General features: G+C 38.6%; 2 protein-coding genes across 3 annotated transcripts in view; one reads left to right on the forward strand and one right to left on the reverse strand.

Moving 5' to 3' along the window:
* Positions 1–26856, forward strand: part of LOC144643725 (tachykinin-like peptides receptor 99D) — a 140252-nt gene that overhangs the window by 101520 nt on the left and 11876 nt on the right. The gene's annotated exons all lie outside the window — the stretch shown is intronic.
* On the reverse strand, positions 384–26837 carry LOC144643706 (pre-mRNA-processing factor 40 homolog B-like). Of its 2 annotated transcripts, none has more exons than XM_078503036.1 (25): positions 26707–26837; positions 26533–26625; positions 21270–21489; positions 20173–20378; positions 18520–18630; positions 18276–18396; positions 17900–17930; positions 15432–15539; positions 14145–14256; positions 12901–13038; positions 11497–11793; positions 10701–10755; positions 10368–10501; positions 9597–9711; positions 9235–9326; positions 8521–8637; positions 6652–6708; positions 6316–6396; positions 5555–5650; positions 5197–5286; positions 4393–4504; positions 4226–4272; positions 3577–3603; positions 3157–3450; positions 384–1569 (listed from the first exon to the last, which is right to left on the reverse strand). In XM_078503036.1, exons 1-25 carry the CDS (start codon positions 26707–26709, stop codon positions 1471–1473), a joined length of 2856 nt encoding a protein of 951 aa, XP_078359162.1. In that variant the 5' UTR covers positions 26710–26837; the 3' UTR covers positions 384–1470. The 2 variants fall into 2 exon arrangements, with proteins under 2 accessions (XP_078359162.1, XP_078359161.1); XM_078503035.1 differs by having other exon boundaries at positions 18520–18633.

Consider the following 26856-nt stretch of genomic DNA (forward strand, 5'->3'; position numbering starts at 1 on the left):
GTTCTAGCAACCTTTTTGTTTATTGAGCATTTCTAGACCGAAAATTTCCGAAGATTCTCCGATTCTTGTTCGAAGGCCATACAAACGTTTCCGATCATTTTTTGTCTGGTGCAACATTTGTAAGACCTTTGTGATTGTAACTGCCTCAGTTTTCAAACAGCCCAGAGGTCAGATCCCGTATTGACCTGTGCATATGCATTTAATGTCAACGTACAGCTGATCAGAGTCAACAGAATTCATGACAATTGTGATGTCAGCTTTGCCGTCACAAGTAAGTCGTGGCAAATGCTCGAGTAACAAGAAGGGCTAAAATAGTTCGCATACTTGATTGTGCCTGTAGTGTAAGCCTCAACTACAAGCCTGTCACCAAAATCCCCAGTATATTCAAGTTATGAACACGTTTAATGAACTATGAATAAACTGCACAATCCCACATGCATCTCAAGGTCATGACAGCAACGCTACGGACACTAGCTAACAATGTAAAATTTACTCTTGGTTTGTACAAGGCCATTATATACTAACATGTTTCGACGCGACATTCTTCTTTTTTCTTTTGGCGACACAAAAGGAAGTGACTCATTGTCGTCCCAGAGGTCAGCACCAAGAACGAGCTTTGGCTGGTCCTTATTTGAAAAGTCGCGATTTTGGACCTCCGCTCAAATCTGATTGGCTATCAATCGAAAATAAGTACTCTGTCCATGTTTAAAACATCAGAACCGGCCAGAAGTCGTTATTCTTGATGCTGAACAAAAGGATCGCGGCCTTTTGGGAAAAGAATAGGGTGACTACTGACTACTCTACAAAGGAAAGCGACTATAACAACACATGGGTCATCGTTCGAGACGTTGTTTAGTACCATGACGTCACCGGCGACATGAAGACGAGATGTCGTCACAGTTGATGAACTGCATCGGCTGTCTCATTGGACGGATAGCGTCGGAAATTCTGCGGGTGTTGACCCTAAGATTTTGTCCACTTAGAAGTGGTACGATTCCAGGTCTGAAAATAGGATACGATAAAAAAAAAATACGGCTCGGTCTACTCGAAAAACCAGTTTTTTCTTGTGTTCGCCGGTTGGCTAAAAATCGGACGTATTGTTTATACACTGTATTTATTGCTTCCAATAATCCTACGCTGCGGAATTGGTTGTGCTAATGGTTTAGCCCCTGGTAAACGATTTCTCATACGAGCCTCCGTGATTGGCATATATAAAGAATACATTCCATATAAGGAATATCAGGATTATGTCACGTGAACATTTCAAACAATTCAAAAACCAATGAGCAGAAAACTTTTAGGCAGTAGAGAAAACAACCAATCACAAGCACGGTTTAAATTAAGGTAACCAATTGGAACGGGCGTCTAAATTTCACAAGAAATCTACCAATCACAGAAGAGGTTGCGAAAAACCGTTTTGCACACAAAGCGAATGTTTCATTTGCTTTCGAAAGTTGGCGGAACTATTGTTTAGTGATCTTCTCCGGCAGCACCAAGTTGTTTCAGGAGGGCTCTTCGTCTGCTTTCCAATTCACTTTCGCTCTCACTCGAGGTTGTGTCCCATCCGGTCTGGAAGAGAAAACAGCAAACGAGCCATCAGTCCACCAACCCTTTGTTCTCACTTACCTAATAAGTTGACAACAAACTAACAGTTCTGTTTTATCGCTTTAAAATTGTTTGTACATTGTGACATATCAGTTTATCGAGGGAGGCACAGTTGTTTTCAACCATGTATAAAAAGGCCTAAAGTGAGTCACTTTACAGCTCTTAACAAGTTAGTTACATTGTTGCATTTATGATCGGTAGTTTAACAACGGTTTTTTTTTCCACGACTTAATATTAACATGTGTAAATAACGAGCTAAAACAGGGCTACATGTGACTAATTCTTCTTCAGTTACTATGCAACAGCAGGTGACTAACTGGTACCATAACTGAGGCCAATAAAATACACGAGTTTACCAGGTAATCCAAAGGAAAACAAAGGAAGATTCATATCTTTTACGTGTAGAGAGACAGGATTATACAAGCTGTCCTTTATAACTAAAAAGGTTAAGGTTTTTTGCAATTGACTTAGAGTGATTATCCCCATAGCGGACTTTCTTTACAGCTGAAAACTTGCTAATTGTGAATTGCCTCGACTATGTGATGCCATTATGGTCCCTGATGCCTTAAAAAACTGACCCAATTCTTGTGTTAAGAGGATACAACTTACATTTGGAAAGTTGTTAACTACAAAACGACACAACAAACAAAAGAAGAAGCTTTCCAACAGAGAAATCACAAAACAAATTTAACAGTGCTTTAATTCCACAAAAAAACAGGTGTTACAAGCACATTGAGATGAAACAAGAACGGGAAGATAATTCAAAAAATAAATTACAAGTCTTTCACAAACTTATATAAAGATAAATCCATCTTTTTATAAATATACAATTTCTTACAAATGATGTTAGCCCAATTTAGAAGGGTAAACAAAACTGGAAACCATCTTTAATGAAAAATAAACGTTCTCTTTTTTTCAAATATATCTGGACCAGATTAACCCCGTTGGACTGAAACCACCGTTTGGACGGAATCTCTCTTTCCAAAGAGAAAAGCAAACAAACAAACAAACAAACAAACAAACAAAACTAAAAGAAACAGTCTGAAACTCAAACTGGTTTGACCAGTCTCCCCCAGCTCATCCTCGCTGGTTTTTTTTGTTGTTGGTTGTTGAGAGGGACGAAGTGCCGTTTTATAGAAATCCTCTTTGACCTGCTCGTTTGGGTCCCCAGTTTAATTTTTTGGGTGGGGTGGGAAGTGCAATCAAGGGCACCCCTCTAAATGTAAAGTTAGTTTGTTGCTATGAACACGTCATTATGTTACTTAGCAACAGCCGAGAACCACAGGCTAAGTCAATTCTTGGACATGTGATTTCGACTACAACTTGTTTTCCCAAACGTTTTAACTTTGAATTTTTTTAGAAATTGAAATGTCGCCCTTTGAAACGTCAAGATGGCCTGATTAGAAACAGCAAGACGGCCCAATGACGAGTACTTCCTTCCGCTGTCAAAATCATCAATTTCTCTCTCCCTCTCGGTGAGGTTCTTGCACGGGACCTGTGGTAAAGATTGAGAAAAATGAAGACAGATCATCAAGGTGTTCGTGTCAGCACCTTATCCTGAGATTTCTTGGACTTCTCCTTCGTTTTTTCAGGTTCTCTATCTTTGTCCCTCTCTTTGTCCCGGTCCTTTTCCCTGTCTCTATCTCTGTCCCTGTCTTTGTCTCGGTCCTTCTCTCTGTAGTCCCTTTCTTTCTCCCTGTCACGTTCCCTGTCCTTCTCTCCCTCCCTGCTGCGGTCTGCTTCTTTTTCTTTTTCTCGATCTTTGTCTCGATCACGCCGGTCTCTGTCTTTCTCCTTGTCCTCCTTTTCTCTGTTGTATCTTTCCCCCTCAGATTCCTCAGAAGGCTAAAAGACGAGAGAAGAAAAGTTATACCTTGTATCCAAGACAACTTTGTGATTTTCTAACCTGAGACTTTTAATAAGCAAAATATTTCTTTTCTTGATTCGGATCCCACCCAGATCATGACTTACCGATCGTTGCCGCTTCTTCTTTGATTTCTGAAACCAATAAGGCAAAATAAACCGTCAGTCCGAGAAACGGGATATATCATCAAAAAACAACAAGGTGTTAGCACGCGAAAGGAATATAATAAGCCACCAAATATCATTTATGTTTCATTATGTTGAAATTAGCAGCACAACTATTAGCCACAACCGAGCATTCTGTGTAACTGTTTCATTTAGAAATTGCCTCCTATTGACTGGCCCTACAACCAAGGACAAAGGTAGTTGAAAAGGTTTTTAAAAACCCTTTGATTGCAATATTTTTTAAACATGTCTAAATTATAGCAAAACTGAGTTGTTTAAGAGCCACCTCTCCCCCCCCCCCCCCAAAAAAAAAAAAAAAAAAATCAATGTTGAAGTCTGAGTATGGTGAACAAAATGGTGTGACCTAAGTCTTTGGTATACCACAACATTACATATAGGGGTGAGGGGAGGAGGAAAATAGGGAACCTTCACAACGTTTTTGCCTGACCCCGTGTGATTGTAAGTAACATCGATTTTTCCGACGAAAATCTAAATTATTTCTCCCAGGAAGATTCATAATAAATGTCAGGAAACAATGAAGAGAAATTGCATGCTTACTCTGGGTGTTAAAGGGAAGCAACAAATATCTCACCTTCTTGTGCTTTTTCTTTTTCGTTGAACTACTTTCTTTTTCTGGTTCTGAAATAAGCCAAGTAAACAACAGTAAGCGGAATGATAATCATAACTAAGTCAATACCACTGAAAAACTTTTGCGTGACATTTTTAAGTCATGCAATTGACATTACTAGTCACGCTAACCTGATTCTGAGGCAGATGACTCTGGTGACTTGGAGCGTGACCGCTTGTGACGTTTCTTTTTGTGTGACGATGTCTTTTCTTTGGGGTGCTCTTCATCAGATTGAGAAGATTCCTGTGCATGGAGGACAAAGAAAACCAGCTTTTTACCTAGTGTACTAGGCAGCCTCTAATTGGGTCGCCATGCAATGTTTCTCTCCATTGACCAACCCAAATAACAGCTGCAACTTAAACTATATCATACCCACGAATGTTTAAGTCCCGAACCTCTTCTTAAAGTGTATAATTTTCATGTCTGTTACTACTATTGCACCCTGGATAAAATACTATAAGGATTTGAAGCATATTTTTAAACTAATTTTTATGTCCCCGTATTAGTGGGCGGATTTTTTCCAAGCTAGGTGGTTTATAACATTTTAATGAAGTTTCTATCTATCTAGTTCCTATCTAACTAATTTCAGTGTAAACATTAATATTAAGTGTAACACTCATGTACAAATGAAAGCTTACCACTTTCAGGTCAAGGAGAATACAGTTTATACTCAAAGTTAGAACTCAGAACTCAAATCTGAACTCGTCGCTCGACCTCGTGGAATGGACATTCCCTTCTTTTTAACTTCTTCAAGCAGGGAATGAAAAGTATTTTGAAAACATATGGTTCACAGGGAAATTCTAACATCTGGAATTTGCGATTCTCAGAAACAAATAGTAACAAAAATTACTAAATAATAATAACAAAAATTATTATTTAGAGTAAGGTTTGATTTTTTTCAGGACAAATAAGACGTGGTTGTACATGTAACTTACCCCACTGGGTGAACGAGATCTCGACCTTTTCCTGTGTTTCTTGGCCTTCTTGGCTTTCTTGTGTGATTTTGAATGATTGTGTGTACACGCCTAAAGAAAAGCCAGAGCAAATAAAGTGTCAGACAGCTGCCAGTACACGTGAAAATGGAACGGAGCTAAGAAAACTGGATCACAGCACAGCAGAACTGAGCTGAATGTTATTCTAAGTAGACGTAAACAGTTATGTGACAGTTTCGTATCTGTAAGTAGTGTTAATGTAAGTATGTACTATGCTGTGAGAAATTACTGGTGGTATGTTTTGCTAATAGCAATGAACAGCAAAGCAGAGAATGCAGCAAAAGTAATCAACACTACCCACTTCAAGTGAACTAATGTGTTCATTGAAAATCCTTATTCGCTCAGATTCCACTGTGACTGCTGTAAAGGCAGGATCCTCTTCGAGTCTTCCTCTCACCTGTAAAATGAGACATTTAAATCACGTTTGAAGTCCTGGTGTAAGTGACTAACGAGTCGAGAGATTTTCTCTTTCCTCATCGCACAATCTTTCCTGGATGAAAGATGGTGCAACAAGTAGACCTACAGGAATGACTTGATGACCCAAAAAACCCTTGTTTATAAGGATGTAGAAGGTTTAATGGATCCGCGGATTTTAGCCAGATCTAAGAACAAGGGAGACATTATCTGTCTGTAATGAAGCTATGGTCTCGTCATTTAGATCCATTGAAGTAATTTCTTTGCTAACATTAACGGGTATTCGGCGAAACTTAATAAATATTAGACTTAACTCAGCCATGACACAGTCCCTTTAAATGTGCTTGCTCAAGAAGAGAACCTTAATTTCAGTGCTCTGGTTAGGGAGAGAATAGAACTTAATTTAGGCGTAATTGAGCGCCCAACCGGTATTCTGGGAGGCCATGGGTTCGATTCCCGTCGGGGACACAGAATTTTTCTTTGTCCCATGCTCGTGTCATGTAGAACATCTTATCTTTATCAGTAGCACTTTTGTTCTTCCATTCTGTTCCGAGCCGGTTCGGTTGCCTTGCATTTGTCCACTGTTTCACCAGTTACAGGCAGTGACAAAATTAGCAAGAGGTTAATAAACAATCCTTCAGGACTTACCTCTTCCCAAGTTGAATTTTCTTCAATCGCTGGGCTACAAGATTTTAGCAGTTGTTTAAAGGCACTCTCTCTTCTTCTTTGCTAAAAGATGAACAAGAAACAAGAAATAATTCATGCATATTATAAGAAAACTACAAGAACAACAAGGAAAGTAGTTTGATAAAATAGCTGTTTCACTTTTGGAGGCCTCAATTACTTCACTCTGCCAGAGACATAGGAGATTTAAGTCAAATATTACACTCCGGTAAAATTTGAATACTCAATTTATTGAATTGATTCAAAAAGATTATAACAAAAGTACACATTAACAGTGTTATGATGATTTGAAAGTCTTACCTCTCTTTCCTCTTTTTTCATTCTTTCTTTTTCTCTTGCTTCAGCTTTTTCAATAAGCTGCCACAGAAACAAACAAAATAGAGGCTATCACAAATCAAGTTCTGTGGGAGTTACCTTAAGCTAGTGGTTAATGCGTACAGCAGGTTCAAGCCCTGGCTGGGGTCACTTGGGTTTGTGTTCTTGGACAAGGCATTACATTCTGATTGTGTCTACCTTCACCCAGGAGTATTGATGGGTACTGGTCAGTTGTAAGGACAACCTGGCAAAATGTTAGGTAGGCCCGAGGGGTGGAGACGTGCAATGGAAGAGCACCTTATCCAGATGGAGTACATTATTCCTTACAATGCAGGGCCGCGTTGTTCGAAAGACGATTAACGCTAACCCAGGATTAAAAAATGATTAAGATTTTAATTTCTCTTGTTTTAAAAGGTTTCCATAGCTAATGTTTTGTTAAGTTTGAGATTGGTCAACGTCAAAGCTGGGGACAGAAAATGTTAACAGAAAACCTCAACGAAATGTTATAAAATTGAAATCAAATTTCACGCTAATCCTGGATTAGCTTAGGGTGCGTTTCTTTGGGAAAATCCAAAATTGGATCATTGATCTCAGATCACACGGATACTTTGCTCCCAAAGAAACGAAGAATCCGAAAACGGATTTTTTGCCATGACAACCCCGTAAACACATTTCGCATAGAACATAAAATATCAGCACAAATTTATTTTTCGTCGAATGTATCCTAGCTAAAATAATTTAAGCATACAAAATCTTTTACAAAAACCACACGTCGAAGTAGATCTTCTTTAGCGTTAAGCACAATGTGCCGAGAAAGCATCTGAAAGCGAAGCCGGAATGATTGCGAAATGATCAGTGCAAATTTAACTCGTGACAATTTCAAAAGGATACAACTTCCGTAGGCACACAGTGGCTGTTCTAGAAAACCTGTATCCCATTTAAATTGATACTACATGCCTATCTGAAGCTACCGTTTCCTTTTATCGTGAAATATTTTTGTATTTTGATCGAAATAACCGCCTAAAACTTTCCGTATGGCAGTGTTTACAAAGAGCGAACCTGTATTTTCACAGCAAAGACTGCTGGGCCAAGGTACTTTTTTCGAATCCTTTCCCAAAGAAACGCACGGATCATGAATCCTAAAAATCCGGATTCAGATATGATCTGATGTATCCACTCGAAGTGTGGATTCTTCAGATCATTGATCCAAGATTAATCCATTTTCGGATATAGGTAAAGAAACGCAAAATCCGTTTTTGGATCAAGAATCCGGATTTGGATTTTTCCCAAAGAAACGCACCCTTAATCGTGCTTTGAACAACGGCCCAGTTGCTCATTAAACCCACTCACTCCTCTGACCCTTAGGGATGAAAAGGACTCTACCTTTACCTTATAAATCAAGTCCTGTGCTTTCTTTGCATAAAAACAGTCAGGTGTGCAAAATTTATAAAGCCTGCTTCAGTGACTAGGGATGTTGCCAAGCAAGATTGACATACATTGGCAGGGTCAAGGTGAAGTGACAATTTTCCAAGAGTTCAAACAGCTACACTGTATATCAAAATGCTTCATGCAAGTTCACTAGTTTCCTCATAGGCCATTTTCAAGATGCTTTCTCCTCTGTTTCATAACGAGTCTTGATGTACATCCTTTCATACGGAAATGAATTTTACTTGCATGTTCATTGTCAAAACTCGTTTCCATAACATTGAAGGGTTGTGCACCAGGACTTGTTTCAAAACTGAGGTAAAAGGCAATGCGAAAATGGCTTATAATTGCCCTTTAAGAATTGACAACTCTTAAGGTACTTTTCTCCAGGATCTGCTGAAAAAACAGTTGGCACAGATTTGAACTTACATGGTTGAAAGTCATTTTAATGTTCCCAGGGTCCAATGTATCACTTCTGTGATCTCCTTTCACAAGGTCGTTAAACTCACTGAAGCCAGTGTTCACATCAACTGTGTAATCATGATCCTGTGAAGAAATGTAAATATTTTTTGACTATTTTATGACATTTATTTATTTGAAAGAACTTTCTAAAGGTGCCAACAGTTCAATGTCCCACAGCAGTGTCTTTCCCTTGCATTTTGGCTTCAAGAAAAACTTGGGTGCTTCCACTTACATCACTTACATACCAGAGCTTATTTATTTCATGCATGTTTGACAGTGGAAGGGGGGTGGGGTTATAAAATATAGCAAAATGCCAGTAGGTTAACAGTTAACCACTTACTTTTTTGGACCATACTTTGGTCAATGAAGTGTTATATTCATAATTAATTATGATTGTCATTGAGTCAAGTATTGATAGTTATTCTCCAAAGCTTGCAAGTACTGTACAGTGTGTTAAATTGTGCCCACATTGGTGCCGTTAAAATGCAGTCTGTTGTTTTTTGCTTTGGTTGTTAAGGAAAAGGATGGAAAAGGAGAGAGAGAGAGAGGAAGGACTTAACAAATTTCTTGCTCCAACAAGTGGGAGCTTTATAGAGGATTGGAAAGTAAATAGGTTTTGCAGTCAACATGCCTTAAAAGCACAAAATAAATTAATGATAGTAACGCACATCTAGAGCTTACCTTTAATATTTCTTTTATTATTTTCTTTTCTTCACTGAATCTGGCCTTTAGGTCTTCCACATAGAACTTGAAAAGGTCTAATGGAGTTGAACCTGTTGGAAGTAAATAAATAAATATGCCATTTAAGATGTGGCAACTATTGTTCATCATACAGTAAGATAGAAAAGACGAACAGTTATAGATAGAATTGCTTTGAGGTGTAGATCTGACCATTCGACTGGCACAATTCTGCTTGTCTTCATCAGACAATGATGAGTACATATTGGCTGGAAAAAAATCATTCACCCATTCGTTCTCGTAGTAGCTTAATAAGTGCCTTTATGTGAACATGTAACTTAACAAAACACTTAACATCAACTGACCAGGTTGGCCCAGCATATTTTTAAAGCGCACATCGTTACTGATGGTTGGATACAAGTCAACCCACAGAGACATTGAGTGAAGTTTGCCTCTCTTGTGCAGCTCATCCAGCAATACCTGTGGTGAATAGAAACACATACATGTATATGAAGCTATGAATTTACACTCAAGACCAAAAAAGAAAAAAAAATACTAACACTTCAAGAATGTTTCTTTCATTGCTATCATTGAGAGGTAAGGTGCAACCACTAGTAAGAATAAACTATGTGCTAAAATAATTTTTTAAAACAAAACGTTTGCAGACACATGGGGAATTATCTGCATACTAAACAGCTGGCCAAGGAGTAAAAATTCTGGAACAACAACACAAAAGAACCACAACCCTTTTTACCTGTCTAATGTACTGACAACTAGGCCACCATGTCATACCTGTAAAATTTGATTTTGTGCCCTCCTTCCGTTAAGCCCACCCCCACCACCAAACCAAAGGGCCCTGCCAGGGTTAATTCCGACAAGCGACACGGCCCAGAAAGTAGCGACAGCACATAAAATAAAATCGCGACAAACGACAACCCTTTTGGAAAAACTTAAATTCCAACAAGGACAAGATAATTTTCCTTCAATTCAACTAACAACTGCAATGGGAAGTGCGATAAAATAGCGACACGGGACATTTAAATTTTAGACAAGCGACACGGGATCCCCCCCCTGGCAGGGCCTTAACCAAGCAGCTTTATTAACCACCCTAAATAATAAGGCAATCATTTACTCACCAGGAATCCTTCCCTGTTTTTTCTCTGTTGTCGTTTAACTCGGTTCTTCTCCCTCTGTTTCTCCTCTTCTTCCTCTTGTTCCAGAGCTCTGATGTGATCCTCAAATGATATCAACATGTCTTCTTTTTCACAATCTAAATGGCCAAAAAATGACAAAAACTTTAACTAGTTCTGATTGTAGAAGTTGGAAAAAGATCCTAATACCGTTGAAAAATACTCAACATCTCTCTGCTAAACATTATGCTATGACAAGATGGCGTGGCTAGTGAATCAGTTACTACTGCAATGTCAGCTTTCTTGTGGACATAATGTACAGTAGTTCAAAATACTGACCTCGGATTTCCTCGTCATCTTTATAAGTTGGGTGCTCCTTAAGCATCTGCAAGGCCTGTTCAAACAAATCCACAGAAATATGTTATTGCCTCAGTCAGGATTCGTACTCTTTTGAGCCTTTGAAATTCCATGACTTTCCATGACTTTTTAAAGGTTTTGATGACCTAGATTTGACCACTTTTCTTGGAAATTTTCAAAAATTATCTTGATTTCGGGTACGTTTTTACCCCTTTCTTCACAAAAAATAACCTGCCTAATTTATTTTGTACAATCAATACCATTTTCCATGACTTCCCATGGCCCACACTTAAGATTACTGTCAACAAAATAGGGTGCCTTCTGGGAAAAACTATTTACACACACTACTTAAATAGAAACCACATAAAACTATATATCACTGTAAAGCTTATAAAATATAGATTCCGAAAATATTAATCTTTTTAACTGTTTTTGTTTTTGTAAGCACACGCAAGCCTTTAAATACAAAACTGACAGTGTTTGTTTCACTGAATTACCAGCCTTTGTGCTACCCCCGACATCCAAACAAACTGGACTATATCACTCAGGAGGTTGATGTGCTAACAAAGTGTGTGAGGCTTTTTCGATATTTCTATTATTTCTTGAGAAAATCCATTTTGATATTGCTAAAAAGATAAATTTACGGTTGTGAATGCGTGCCGGGATGCCACAAGGAAAGTATTTTGGTGCGTTAATATCTCATGAAGAAAAGACTCAAGAGAGCTAGAGGGGAATTGAACCCCAAGATAAACAAGGAATGTTCTCATAGCGAGCTCACCTCAACCCAAGTAGTCCTGTAAGTAATAGCAGGCATGGTACTGTACACTGTTAACATGAGCTTTCTGTTGTGTGTTCGTTGTTCTTTCTCCTCTTCCTTTTCCTTCTTTGCCAGGAAGAACACCACATCCTCAAAGACATCCTTCCTGTCTCTTTCATGAACAGCTTCCCAAACAGGTTCTCCCTGGAACATTTCACCAGCTCTACGCCACCGAACTGATGAGTGCATTTTCTTGTGATTTTCCAGGAAGCTACGCAAATCTTCTCGAGCCTGTTTTGCCTTTGCTCTTTGTTCCTCCTGTCAGAGACACACAAGTATAAAACAGTTTGGATGTACAATGTATACAGTCGAAGCTCTCGTAAGCGGACACCCTCGGGATGCGAAAAAAGCGTCCGTAACTGGAGCTGGCCGCTTACGAGAATGGTTCTCATAAGCGGCCACTAGAGGTGTAAGGGATAAATGGCCGCTTACAGGAGCTTGCCGTAAGTGTAAGTCGAAATGTAACCGGACGTGGATGACGACAAAACAAACATTGAAATATGTTACTGTAATTACTTTAAAATCATTGTGACGAACGGCGATGTAAAGTTGATTGGTAAGAACAAGACACAGAGGTTTTTAATAGGATTTTCTTTGGGGTGTCCGCTTACGGGAGCTCAAAAACAAAGAAAAAAGTCTAACTCGTTATCTCTGAAAGTGTCCGCGGCCGCTTACGGGAATGTCCGTTTACGAGAATGTAAAAATACAGAGTTTGTATGGGAGTTAAAAACGGGGTTTCAAACCAGGCGGCCGTAAGTAGAGCTGTCCGCTTACGAGAGTGTCCGTTAAGAGAGCTTCGACTGTAGTAAGCCCTGATAAGAACTTTCTGAGGTATTTTCCACAAAGAAACCACAAAAAATCAACATGATTTGAGAAGAATTTTTACATGTTGTAAGTTCAATTGCTGACAACATCAAATCCGAGCCAAACGAGGATGAGAGTTGTTGAGAGTTGACTCTCATTAGAGTTTACATCAACTGTCATCGACTATTATCAACTTGGGCCAAATGACAGGAAACTCTCATTGACTCTCATGAAAAATTTGAAATCGTTCAAAGCCGATGAGAGCGCAAGAGAGCACATGAGGAGTCAATGAGAGTGCATGAGAGTTCCATGCCAAACGAGAGTGAGAGTTTTGAACTCTCATTAACTCTCATCCTTGTTTGGCCCAGGCTTTACATGTAGTTTTTCAATATGAAAAACAGGGAAATACTCTTCATCAGATTGCACTACGTCTACATGTGGTAAAATCACAAACAAACCAAACTTGAACAACCATGTAAGGTATCATACTTCTTTGCACTACATATTCATAAATGTAAGTACAAAAAATTGCTCTAAAACAACGTTGCAAATATGTCCTACCTTTTCCTCATTAGCTCTTTTAGTTTTGTATTCATTGAATGCTTGTTTCTTCTCATTCATCTTCTTTAATGCTCCATATCTGGGATCATTAACAATCATTCTCATGGCATTATCCCATGTGGAATTAGATGGAACCTCCTGTATTTAACAAAAAAAGTTAAGTCAATAATAAATGATAAACAACTACAGCAGAATAATGATATCCTACTTCTAATACAGTAACTTCAATAAACAGCCATTAGAAATGTATGTAGAAACAACGGGTTTCTCTGTGGTTAAAATGTTTTTAAAATACGGCATTTCAGGCAGTTTTATTGTCCTTCTTCAGGTAGTGGCAAATTTTATCCTCTTCTCTTGCCGCACTGTCCAATTTGCGATCTTGTCTACAGATGTGTGATGCTGGTTCCCATTTTCTTACGGCTTTGCCAAACTGAAACCACCTGCCGTTAGGACAGAAACCTTTGGTATTTGCTCCTTCCATCATCTTGCCCCAAAAGTATGGAACAAACTACCAGACAGTACACGGAAGGCTGAAACCATTTCCGTGTTTAAACAAAAAAAGTCAAAACCTTTAAGAACAAATTGACGATCTTCGCTTTTATAGATAATTTTTTTTTTAAATTTTATACAGCTTAAGATTAGTGTATGTTATTCGGAGATACTAGCACCATAGTGCTATTTACAATCCGATTTCAAATAAAGTTTATGTATGTATGTATAATGAGTTTTTGAAATATAATTGTGAATCAGTCTACTGGTCCTCATTAACCACACTAATGTACTAAGCACAGAAGGATAACAAAGTTTTGTACTGCAGCTTCCAGACTTCTTTCCCCTAATCACTCAAAAGCTAGCTTGATTTTTACTTCATAAGTGTTGGTTGGTCTTCCGTTAGCATACAGTGCAGACCAAGAAAACTGGCTGCCTCCTTGTCAGAGCAGGGCTCGAGACTAATTTTTTAACTCACTGGTTTACTGGCCAGTGACATGTCAGATCTTACTAGCCAAAAGTAATCTTTCACTTGTCAGGTATATTGATTTCTATCAAGAACAGTTGACTTTTCCGAGTTTTTCACTAGCCAAATGGCTAGTAGGAATGATAAACCTGGTAGCCAAAACCTAAATTTTAGTAGCCTTTGGCTAGTTGGCTACCGTTAGTCTCGAGCCCTGCAGAGCCAAATAAAATCACCATTCAATGCAATCTATAAGTTACAGTTGAAATTATAACAATGAGAGATAACGTACCTTTTCTCTGAGGAGTTCCTTGAAAGCTTGTTTAGCTTCCTCCTTTGTTTCATAAACATACTCTTTCTTTTCCACTGTGGCAACAGCTGGAGCCTCACTTATATTCACTGCACTGTAGAGATCATGTACATAGAAAATAGTTAACAACAACAAACTATTAGCCGCATTTTCTGTTAGCGACCGCCTTGTTAACTACCATTCATAGAAAACGAGGGCAAGGGGTGTAATTGTTTTAGCAGAAACTCTAAAAGATTGCAGTCAAAAACCCACAATTTTATGTACTTTTAAGCCAAAAATCAAGAATATTGCCCCTTTACAGAGCAGCGCATGCACAACCGTGTTGTATTGGCGAATAGAAAACAATGGGAGAACCAATCAGTTTTGCCGATTTCTACCTTGTTACTTATTTTCGCGGGAGCTTAATTTCGCGAAAATGGAACGGGCGTATTTTGCGGGACTTAAATTTCGCGATTTGGCCGAATAAATACAATTAAAGGAACTAAATTTCGCGAAAATTGTTGAAATACTGGTCTGCATTAACAAACAGCAAGAGTCAAAATTGAGACAACTGATTTTAATTTTCCACAGCAATAGTTTCCAATGACACTGAATAAAACCATATCACAAAACGAAGCTTAAAACAGTTTGACATGTTCCTTTGTAAGTTGAGCTAGTTTGACGACTGTCCCAAGATAATTGTGTAGTAAACTGACCGAAACTTTGATTAGTTATAACAAATTATATAAAAGGGTATTAAAGTTCGCGTCGTTATTTTTCGCGAGAACCTTTTTTAGCGGGTCTTTAATTTCGCGAATTTTTGACAATCGCGAAAAATCGCGAAAATTAAGTCCCGCGAAAATATGTAACAATAAGGTAATACGTGTGTAGAACACAGCAAAGTTTATACGTCTAATGAAGATTATAACAAATTGTTAGAAACATGACTGTTGTATGAACTTTAACATAAAGAAATGAGGTGCTGATGAATCTCTTTTGGTTATAAGGAGAAACAATATAACATGGTATAAATACTCAGTCTAGCACTTGCTGTTATATAAATACAATTTTAACTAAGACGTAAATGTATTCAAAAGGAGCAGTTTACCTTCCAGGTATCAGGCATAAAAATAAATAATCCAAATCTATCTTGCGTAATATCTGGCCTGCATATATAATATCCTGCATGTTTTTAAGTGTTCATTGAAACAAAAATGCTTGCTTTCAAAGAACCTTGCTGGGTTAATGTTACAAAGTCATTATAATGGAAATTCTCATTCGTGAACAGACCTTGCCATGGGATAATCTTGAGTTGTTCCCTCAGCAGTTTTTTTGCCATCTGTTTCACCATTTTCTTTATTGTCCTCTTCATCTTCATCTTCAGATTCCTCCTCCTCTCTAAAACATGCAAAGAAAGAAAGAAGTGAACTATAAAAATACATTTTATTATATACATTGTAAACTGCCGTGTTTTAGCGAATGGTAGCAGATCAAGAAAAATTGTATCACACGTGTGGATAAAAATGATATCCACACGTGTGATATCATTTTTGACCAATCAGCTCGCAGAGTTTGCCATGATTCAATGCTCAATGAGCCAAATTTTATCTATATTAAGTCGAAACATCTTCGAATCTTCCTCGGCAATCTTCTGAAAAGTTTGGAAATTTTTGAAAAAGTTAGGAAAAATAATGTTCGGAATCATTCGTACGACCTTCGGACAACATTTTGAAAATCTTCAGAAATCTTCGGAATGGTCGGAAATTCGTCAAAAACATCGTAATTAGAAGGTTTATATAATAAACAAAATAATACATGGTTTCTTGGATATATGAAATTTATCTTCTTGTGTTCAAAGCCAATATCTCACTCGTTCACTGCGCTCACTCGTGAGCTATTGATTTGAACACTCGAAGATAAATTTCATATCTCTGTGCAACCATGTATTATCCTCTATATAAATTATATCTACTGATAAAAAATATCAAGGAAAATTTAGTCTTGAGTGGAATTTGAACCAACATCCCTACATCCCATGCCCCTTCAATACACCATCAGGACAGCTTTTAGCACAGCTATGCTGGCGACACTGACAACATTTGATTGCTGGCTGTCCTAATGGTGTAGTAGTTATCACACCTGACTATTATGTGAGGCCATGGATTTAAATCCCACTCCAGACAAATTCTCTTTTAAACATTCAGGAAAAAATGTTCTTGGAGTGGGCACAGTTGTAGATGTCAGGTGCTCCATTAAAATATAATTATGTTCATTAAGTTTTCTTTTTCACATGCATTAGTTGTTAGTTGTTAGACCACTTGCCTGGGCCTTTGCCCATTGGGCTAGTGAGCATAATTATAACTTTCGTGTAAACTATTTTTTCAGAAAAGTGCTTATTTGTTATTGACAAAAATAGAGACGTTTCGGGGAAATCCCTTCTTCAGTCTAAAATAAGCCGTTGATACAATGTACGTTATTTGTTGCGTGCACAATGGTGTGGATGCGCTTAAAAGTGTTGCGCGCGCGAGCCTAAGGGAAAATAAAAATAAATAAAATTTAAAGTCAACGTTCAAGCCACCACGGGCTAGTGATTTCAGCTGGAAGATCAGCCGTTTCTCTTCGCGTTGACGCACTGCTGTTCCTCCGTTCACTTTCCTTACCACGGACACTCGCATGTCTTGGATGTTATTGTGGTCGGGAAGGTTGAAGTGTTCGGCAACGGGAAAGCCACCCCCTTGGAAGCGGGAGTGCTGATGATAACCCTCCACTGAACGCAGGTTAATTATAACTTGCCCGGCAAGAAGATCTACTTGTCCCAACAACCAGACAGGACTTTTTTCAAGCTCTTTTTGCAAAGCAAAATTTAATTATAAGTGAGAGGGTTATAAGAAAGGAGGACCCACTGTACATGTAGTTGCAGGGCTGCAAATAACAGTCAGTCATCGGACATTGGCTGACCAAAATTTGCTCATATCCGACAAAATCCCAAGTGTGGTCGGACATGGTGTCTGGACAATTTTGATCATAAATCATTTTATGGCAATGATGAATAAAAATCTGTTCGACCACATTGTTTTGTCCGACCAAGATGGTGTCTTAGAAGGACATATGTCCTTTCAAGTGAAAAAAATTATTTGCATCCCTGTAGTTGTGTACAAGTACATGTACATGTAAACAAGAATTTCACACTTGTTAAAAATACAACCCTCCAAGTTAAGACCATTTTAGTCGCCATGGCGACTAAAATTTTGGAGCTGGCCACTAAATTGGAACCAAAGTCACCAGCCTGGCGACTAAAATTGAGAAGAAGGATTGAAAGCGTGAGCTTAATTTAGCGACTAAAATTTTTTACTGGCAACCAAACTTGAGCAGTTGGTGGCCAAATGGCCACTAAGGAAAAAAATAAACTTGGAGGGTTGAAATACCTAATATTTCTGGATGTTGAGCTGAACCAGCCATTTTGGCTATAAGTCATTGAGGGGGGTTGGCAGGAACAAAGTGAATGCCTTATTACAAGGCAAACAGTTTTATCTTACATTGGAAGTTACATGTACCATACATGCAACTGCCAAATGTTAAAACAAATTGTTTTTGTAGAATTATGTTGTGGTTCAATTTTACCATTCGTACAAATTCAATTTGGTATGTTCCTTTGTTTAATGTTCATGGTCATATATTACCATACACCAGAACAAAGGAAAAATACCAAATTGTACCAAGGGTAAAATTAAGCCACAACATATATAATAATTTCGTACTCCTCTTGTTCTTGCTCTTGCTTGATCAGTTCTGTAAACAACACAAATTATAAGAAAATTGTAATTGAAATATACCATAACATGACACCATTAGTTACTATTAACTATTTTGACTTCTATTATGTTCCCTCATTTTTCTTACAATTCTTTTCATTGTATATAAAAAGGTCAGTCATAGTCATAATTTATTCAGTAACAATGTATGTACATGCACAAAATTGAATTATAACATGAATAAATAGAAATATAGTATATAAATATAACAAAATTTTTAAAAAGTAACTAAAAGAATAAAATAACTCAACTTTGAAAACAAACTGCATCTCTAAGCATCATCATTAATTAGAAGAGTGTTAAAAAAGTTCATTCAACTTACCCTTGAGTTCTGCTAATTCCTTTGGTATTGTCCAAGTTGACTCTTTTGTTTCTGTATTGTGGTAATATATCCTACCAGTGTCAGCTTTGTGTTCTTTCCAAGGACATGAGTCAAGTTCAACCTGAAAAATGCCACAAAATGAGATGCCAGTGACTACAGACCATGAACGAAGCACAACAAAGTCATGAACATGTACAAAATGTAGAATGAAGTACTCCAAGAACTGTTTGTCAGAGTTTCCTACCTCTCCAGCAGTCTTCAGTTCTGCTGGTTTTGACCAAGTGGAAACTTTAGTTTCAGTGTTGTAGAAGTAAGTTCTACCATCAGGTGCCTTGTGTTCTGTCCATGGAGTCTTCTTCTAAAATTAAAACAACACCCAGTCAATGTAACATATAAATGTAGTAAGGTTACATGTAGGTCTGAACTGGTTTTTGTAGCATCAAGTGACAAGGAGTATTTCTACACCTTCCCTAAATGGCATGTTTCGTATGCTTATTAGACAAAAAATATGTCAAAACAAAAAAATTTCAGCACATAGTTTTTAAGTAACTAGCCACAAAACAGTGGCAGATCCAGACCTTCAGGTAAGTGTGGGGACTGATCACCCAGACCCTGGAATAAGAGGGGGGCATGCTCTCAAAAATAATTTTTTCTCTGCCCTTTGAGCCTCACTTTGGCCTAAAAAAAACCGTAAAAACCCGCAGATAAGCCGCACCTTTTTTCCAAAAATTTTCGCTCGAAACCGGGGAAGGTGCCGTAAATTTTCGTTAACTGATGCTAATTTATGGAAAATTATGTAAATAAATATAACATAAAACTACAAGAGAGTACCGGTCATTGCTTTTGCAAGTTTGACAGCTCCTATACTGTTTGCAGTGTCGACAATGGCCTATAACTTTAACAGTAATATTGATACTTTTACGAGCGAGAAAATACCATGAGTATTCACTAGTAAGATGGCATTGATGGCCAATTGTTTCTTTCTCATTTTGCACTTTGATGGAAAATTTGTCGAACTGATTATGAAACTCTCGTTATGCAACAAGTTTATCTCCAATAGATGGCTCCCAAATCTCTTTAATTTGTCAATATGATAGCCACGAAACCCGAACGCCTCCATTGCCATCTTGTTTTGCTTTACGTTCTCGCCCTAGTCCCATATTTCGCGTCCGATCAAATGCCTGGTTACTAAGCTACGAACGTTCTGCAAACGCAAGTTCTTGTTGTTGTGACATAAAAATCTATGGAAAAATTGCCTTGAATGAAGAAATACCTGTCAACAAATGCCAGAAAAAGATCACCCATAATATGTCAAAGTTGGTTTTCATTATATTAAAGAGCTCAAATTGTGGGTAAGACTGAAGTATTTTCTGTTTCAATGTTCATTGAGTTTACGTTCGATGAAGAAAACTTCCTAAAGATTCAACTTTGGATTTTTGACTCGACTTTGGATTTTCTTTGATTTACTTTCAAAAAACTTTTTTTCCAACATTTGAGTTGTTAAACTCGGGGTGCGGCTTATCTGCGGGTGCGGCTTATACGCGGGTGTTTACGGTAACTTGGGGGCCTGGGCCCTCTGGGCCCCACCCCTAGATCTGCCACTGCAAAAGGTTAAGAGTAGAGTACCTATGTATGACCTCCTTTGGCATTGCCATGGCAACAACGTTTGATTCTAAAGCTTAGCAACTTCAGTTTACTGTTATTTGTTAATATAATCTAGACAATTTGCACTGAAAAGCCCTGATGGGGAGTGTTAATAAAATTTGTATTTCTTTTTATTGGTAAAATCTACATGCATAAACATTTGTACTTAATGTTATCCCTCAACATTACTGTAGCTGCAGTAGAATGGCAAAGATGGGAATGTTTAAACCATTACCAACCACCTTAAGCTTACCTTGGGAGTTTTAGGTTTCTTCACTTTCTTTTTCTCTTTCTTAACTTCTCCGTCCTTCTCATCCTGCTGTTGTTCAGGTTTGCTGGTCTGTGTTGGGCTGTCTGTTGGTTTGTTCTCTTGTTCTTGAATCTGCTTCACTACTGACGGTGAGTTGGTACCTCCAGGTGCCACAGCAGCGACTTGCTGTGCTCTCACAGCTGAAGGAACTGTTGACAGCAGATAATACATGCAATAAGTGGGACATGGTAACATGTGCCAGTATGAAATCTACAGGCCTATTTACACAAAACAATTTATAAGCCTGACTTGTCAGGCACAAAAAAATGGGAAGTAAATCAATATGCATACAGTGTAAACACTGCAGACGTACTGTATGACATATTTTTTGCAGTCAAAACATTCTGTAAAAAGTTTTGAGAAACAAATGGTATGCACAGACTATAAAACACCACGGTGGGTGGATGAGTTAGTTTGTATTTGGTATGTATATGGTTTGAGAGAGGCAGGGTGACCAAATGGTTAGTGTGCTAGATTCCAGATTGAGCGGTCTGGGTTCAAGCTTTGGCCAGGGCACTGCATTGCATTCCTGGGCAAGACACTTTACCCTCATAGTGCTTCTCTCCACTCAGGTGTATAAATGGGTATGGGCAAATTAATTTTGGAGGGTAACCCTGTGACGGACTAACATCCCATCCAAGAGGGAGTGGAAACACTCCTAGTCTCTTCATGCTACGGAAACTGGGATAAGCTCCCGCCTAATGGGCCACTAGGCTTGAACGCAGACTTTACCTATGTATATGGTTTTCACTGAAAGCACTGCCAAAATCATTTGTTTTACGTCAAAAAAATGTTGTTTTTCTTAAAAACTTTACGTGTCTGCTGTTCTCAAGACCTTTTGCAAGAAGGGCCGGATGTGCTAAATTCTATGCTGATGTTAAAGTAAACATTCACATATGCAGTTTTGCTTTTATGTGAATAAGCCTATCATTTGTCATATCCATTGACAAATTATTTTCACTAGGTTTTCTTAAAAGTCAAACAGATCTCAATCAATTTCAATCTCAGTACATTAAATTATCAATGTTAAGTTTACTTACTCATCATCATAGGTGATCCAGTATTTGGTATTGGCTGAAATGCTGCTGTCGCAGACTGCGCTATATTCTGTTGGGTCAACTGGTGGGGATATGAAGTTGGAAGCACTGGCATGCTACCAGGAACATATCCAATTGGCTGGCCTGTTGGCATGGCAACAGGCTGAAAAGGGGGCATTCCAGGTGGACCATACCCAGGTGGCATCACTGGCATTCCTGGTACCTGTGTTGACATGAATATCATAGTTAGTGTAGGTAACAAAGGATATCATGTTTGGTGGTTCTTGACTACACGTCTCTTCTTTACAAGGAAACTGTCACAGCAATAGATGCAGGAAGTTGGGGGAAGGAAAATGCAGGGCTGCAAATAATTTTTTCACTTGAAAGACACCATCTTGGTCAGACAAAACAAAATTGTGGTCCGAAATCACCAAAAACAAAAGGCCACTTACAAATTATCACTTTCCGGTATGATTTATGTTAAAAAATTGTTCGCTCATCATGTCCAACCACAATTCGGATTTCGTCAGACATGAGCATGGTCGGCCAATATCCGATGACCGACTGTTATTTGCAGCCCTGCAGTGTGCTAGAAAAAGTGGGGGGTGAAAGTGAGCCTTTCTTCCTCTCATAAGAGGCAGAAGGCATTCCTAATGTAGGTCCCAGTTACCTTGCTGCTCAACAGGCAAGGTCCATTAGTGTGCATTTCAATTCAAAAGAAACGTTGGTATAAATTTTTTGAAAACAAATTGGAAAAGACCTGGAAAAGGAACTGGAAAAGACCTCGTATTTGCTATAAAACAAATGAAGTTTGAGTGAAGTAGGTGGCAGACATTTTCTTGTAGGCATCCGGCACCATGCCACCTTACTCTGGCAACCCAGCCACCACCCACCCCAGCCATTCTACCTCTAGCTATTACTGATCCTTTCACTTGTGAGCACAGCTACATGTACACCCACTGAGAAGCCACCTGCACCTGAGCTTCTAGCAAAGAAGCTCCCCCTTAGCCTTGTGGTGGCAAATGGATTATATAACAAGAAAGGCCAAGGCCTTCTGAAACTCTGAGCCTTGGGGTGCACTGAACAATTTTAGACAATCAGAGACAATTAGTTCTGTTATGTTATGTCCATTTATTTTAGTTTTTATTGCCCACATGTATGACTCCCAAGCATTATCAGCATGATGACCACTAAAGACTTGAAGGGAGGGGGATAGAGCCTAATTGCTGTAAACAATAACAGTTGGATAGGGGGCTGGACACTTTGTAAGATTTACTCTACCTATGACAGGGACCTGGCACTAGTTTGCCAACCAATGTTGGTCTCGCTTTGTTCTCGTCACTCTGTATTCGCTCTTTTCACGATCCCATAATACATCTTATTTACCCCCCAAACTTTTTGCATAAGCATTGTTTTCAATTTCTCTTGGGACGCTTGTACATCATTTTAAATCCCAAGAGAAATTGAAAACAATGCTTATGCAAAAATTTTGGGGGGTAAACAAGATGTATTATGGGAACGGTGAAAACAGCGAATGACACAAATTGATTTGATGTTCCCATGAAATGGATGGATTCCTACTGAGAAGCAAATACTTGCACTGAGATTTATGGAGTAAAATTTCCCACAAACTTAAACAAACATACTAGTGAGTAGACTGACTCTAAGATCACTGTGTTTCACTTGTTTCAGTCCTTTTATTGGCCTGTGTTGAAAAAAGGTGTTATAACAGTGTTCTCCTTATCAGACGGTAACCGGTAAAATTTACCGCTTGTAACACGACTCTTTACCGCCTAAAACCGCTTAGAAGTCTTGAAAATTCAACAGGTAAATAACAAAGTAACGCCACTCGTTTCACCTTCGTAGTCATGATCGAAAATATAAAATAACAGATTGAAAATAAACAGCGACAAATGCAATATTCATTTATGAACTTGTGCTAGTATTCAACAATCTTTATTTCCCTTCACTTTCTGAATCTCTGATGACTGAGGGCTGATACCTATCGAAGAAAGAGCAAGTTTTGCTGGTCTTTCTCACTTCTCGGCAAGTGCACATCTATTGTTGCACAGTTTCCACGATCGATTCCACAATAAGGCGGGAGCAATCCTTGCTGTCCTTTCACTTTGTCCGTTGAAAATGAAAACAATCACAAAGGCAAAGAGGTAAAAATAATTTCAGAAGTGAGAGATATTACTTACATATAATAGTTCAGTTTTCAAAAGCATGCAAAATGCAGAAAATAGTTGATAGTTGCTTAGTTGACCGTAGATGACGCGTGGTGAAGACAAAGGCAGCTTTCGTTTTCAAATTCTTCTCATTAAGTTCGTAAGTATTTAAAGCGAAATCCAGGCGACAGGTTAAAAGAAGCATTCAGAATACAACTTTTGTATTCGAAGCAAAGAAAAAAAGAGCTGCAGCGATCCGTAGCAAAGACGAGACAGGACCGTCGATTCTTCAAGTAGTACGTCATGTAAGCGGCAGCAAATGTATTCCCTTAAAACAACGGAGGGTAATTTTATGCAATTTTTCTTAGGCTGTATAGCAGGCGAAAGAGGTCTGTAAGGCCAGAATAAAGTTGTCATGAAATAAAATTCGACCAGCATTTGGACAACATTCTGCTCCATGTAGGTAAACTAGAAAACGGCTGGGATTTACTGGAATTTCTTCACCGGTTTAAAAAGTTTTCTTACCTGCTGTGCTGAAAACTAGGGAGAACACTGTATAAGCTCACTTCCACACATTTGTTGTGAGATTGCAAGCACTATATTTTTAAGTGAGGCACTTAAAAGGTGACAAAAGGCAGATTTCCATTGCCTCTAAAGACAAAAGTAGAAATAGCCACCTTTTTTACTTAAAATGTAAGACTGTTCATGTTTGATAGTCTGTAACAGCCTGTTGCTTATCTTTTATTATAACATAGCTAGCAGAGCCGCGCAATCAAATTCAGTATACATAAGCGTGTTCAAAATCCCGACGGAGCACGCTGATGACGTAATCGACGAGTGAAAATCTCACTGAGTAAAGCTCATACGCTGTGTTTTGCGAAAGCGATGACAGGTTATCTTCGGAATATGAAAAGTGAATCCTTTCAATATTTTTCCAAGGATACAAGCTACAAGGTAAGCGAGACGGAGAGCGAAAGAGAAAATAAATTTGATTTTGCCGTCAAAGTTGTTTGTGTGCTTTTCTTCATTCAAACAACAACAACTTACGAGCAAGTCTCGAAGGACGAAAATCATTTTTTTCATGGCCCTAACGTGGAAGAATGGGCCAACCATGAATGACAACAGCTCGATGGCACTAAAAACTAGCTGCATGACGAAAGTTTTCGCGTTTTAAGCATTACACCAAAGCGTCTACGGCTCTGTTGTGATTTTGCCGCTCGGGAAAAATTTACTTCATCGGGCGCTTCATTCAACTACTGTTTTCAAAAATAAATGTTTATTTACATCAACTACAAATAAAATCAGTCCACAAAAATTCTTAAAACTAAGCATGGAACCAAATTATTTGACTCTTTTAACCCTTGGAATCTGTTCGGCTGTTCGAGGTTGTTTTGTTTTAGTATTCTTCCACTTGGGAGTAAACATTTTAATTTTAATTCAGCGAAAACTAACCTCAGAATCAACAGCAGTATTTGCTGTTTTCGTCCTTTTTTCCCTTCGCTCTGCCACCGTATAAACTTAGTCAATGTATCAGCCATTTGACACAAACTGCTCCATTGAATCGTGTAAACTTGTACATGTGTAATTTATTACTCGACCGCTAAGTTTATGTTCTCACACTGCACACAATAAACACAGTTTTTTCCCCGCGACCGGTTTTGATGCGCAATTCCACCGGCAATGTTATAAAACAATTGGTTCATGCTTTTAGCTGTGCTCCATCGAGTTTTATATAATAACCTGAATTCTACGCGCATTTTGATTGGTTCTTACTTATGATCTATCAGAGTACAGACACATGGATGACGTCACGCGGTGGTGTGACTCGCGCGCGTGATTAGAGTTCATAGTCCAGATCAGAGTTGTCGGCAAAGTTTTTCAAACTTGCGAGGCCACAACAAAGCAAAAAAGTTCAGCTTAATTACAAATGTCCAGTGAGAAACAATACGCCAAGCATCGTTCACCTTTCGAAGCATTTAACTGGGCGAAACAAGCTTGAAGAAGACAGTGAATTATTCGAGAAATTATCCGAAATCTTTATGAAAGTTTGACCGATGTTGTGCAATTGGACGACGCCACGGGAAACAAACGAATTGTGGTTGAACGCTTCGGTTATGTTTACAGATTTGAACAACTTTCCAAATCGGAATAAAGGTTAGAGTTTTCATTGACTTTCAATTGACCATTTTTTTGTTTATTTAATTAATCGGATTATAACAGTGTTTCGTGTTAACGAAAACTTAATAGTTAAATCAAAACAACTTAGCTCATCTTTACGGCGGCATTGCTCACACTGAAGTGTGCTGAAGTCTTGTGTTAATATATAAAACAAATAGATTCCATTTTGCCGTGGGTCTGTTCAGTTATAGATCACAGAAGACGTCAAAATGTGGTATGAACATCAGTGACCCACTCGGCTAGCGCCTCGTGGGCCACTTCTCTGTTCATACCACATTTTGACGTCATCTGTGATCTATAACTGAACAGACGCACGGCAAAATGGAATCTATTTGTTAAATGGAGCACTTGGGAAGTTTTAGAGAGCACTCAAGAAGCTAGAGTTGCCCGAGGTGATACGCTTCTCTCATGCTCTCCAAACTTGCCGCATGCTCCATTTAACAAATAGATTCCATTTTGCCATGCGTCTGTTCAGTTATAGATCACAGATGACGTCAAAATGTGGTTAGAACAAAAAAAGTGGCCCACGAGCCGCAAGGCGAGTGGGTCACTGTTGTTCTTACCACATTTTGACGTCTTCTGTGATCTATAACTGAACAGACCCAGGGCAAGATTGAATCTATTTGTTTTATATAATAAAACTCTGATTTGTACTATGAACTCTGATCATGCGCGCGAGTCATACCACCACATAAATATCTCAAGCTGGTAATTACCAGGGTGAATCGCACACTGTCTGCACGCGCACACTTGTCATGAAATTGAGTTTAGACAATAATACGCACGCCGACAAGTGTCACATACTCTCACTGGAGATCCCTGCATATTCCGACTCTGGAACTTAAATCGAATGATCGCTACATAAACGACACTTTTAAACAAGCTTCCTAGGAATAAAGGTAAAACTAAAGCAAGTTTACCGGATAACCTCCAGGCATCATAACTGGCGGAGGGTTCCCAGAATAACCACCTCCAGGTCCGTTTCCTGAGGAAGGAGGGTATCCTCCTGACGCCTAGAAAGAACAGAAAGGAGCTTTAAGTTACTCTGTAGCTGTTACATGAAGAATGTGCATCTTAAAAGTGCAAAAACATACCATTTTCTGGCGCTTATACCCAAGTTTTGTTCAACTTTTCGCTACAAGCGCATGTAGTATCCCATGAGCCAATGTTTGCTGCACACTTCATGTACGAGTAGGGAAGCTTCTTTTCAGCGCGGGATCTGGGAACGAGTCACCTGTGATAAG

Source organism: Oculina patagonica, chromosome 2 (assembly GCF_052425735.1).
Source record: "Oculina patagonica isolate OP01 chromosome 2, crgOcupat, whole genome shotgun sequence".
NCBI lineage: Eukaryota > Metazoa > Cnidaria > Anthozoa > Scleractinia > Oculinidae > Oculina > Oculina patagonica.

Bases quoted from the DNA above. Each gene is read 5' to 3' on its own strand.
- LOC144643706 (XM_078503035.1), bottom strand. The intron at 18,397-18,519 runs GTAGGAAACTCT...GGCATTTTTCAG, and splicing joins AACTGAAGACTGCTGGAGAG to GTTGAACTTGACTCATGTCC. The intron at 10,756-11,496 runs GTGAGCTCGCTA...TTGTTTGAACAG, and splicing joins ACAGGACTACTTGGGTTGAG to GCCTTGCAGATGCTTAAGGA.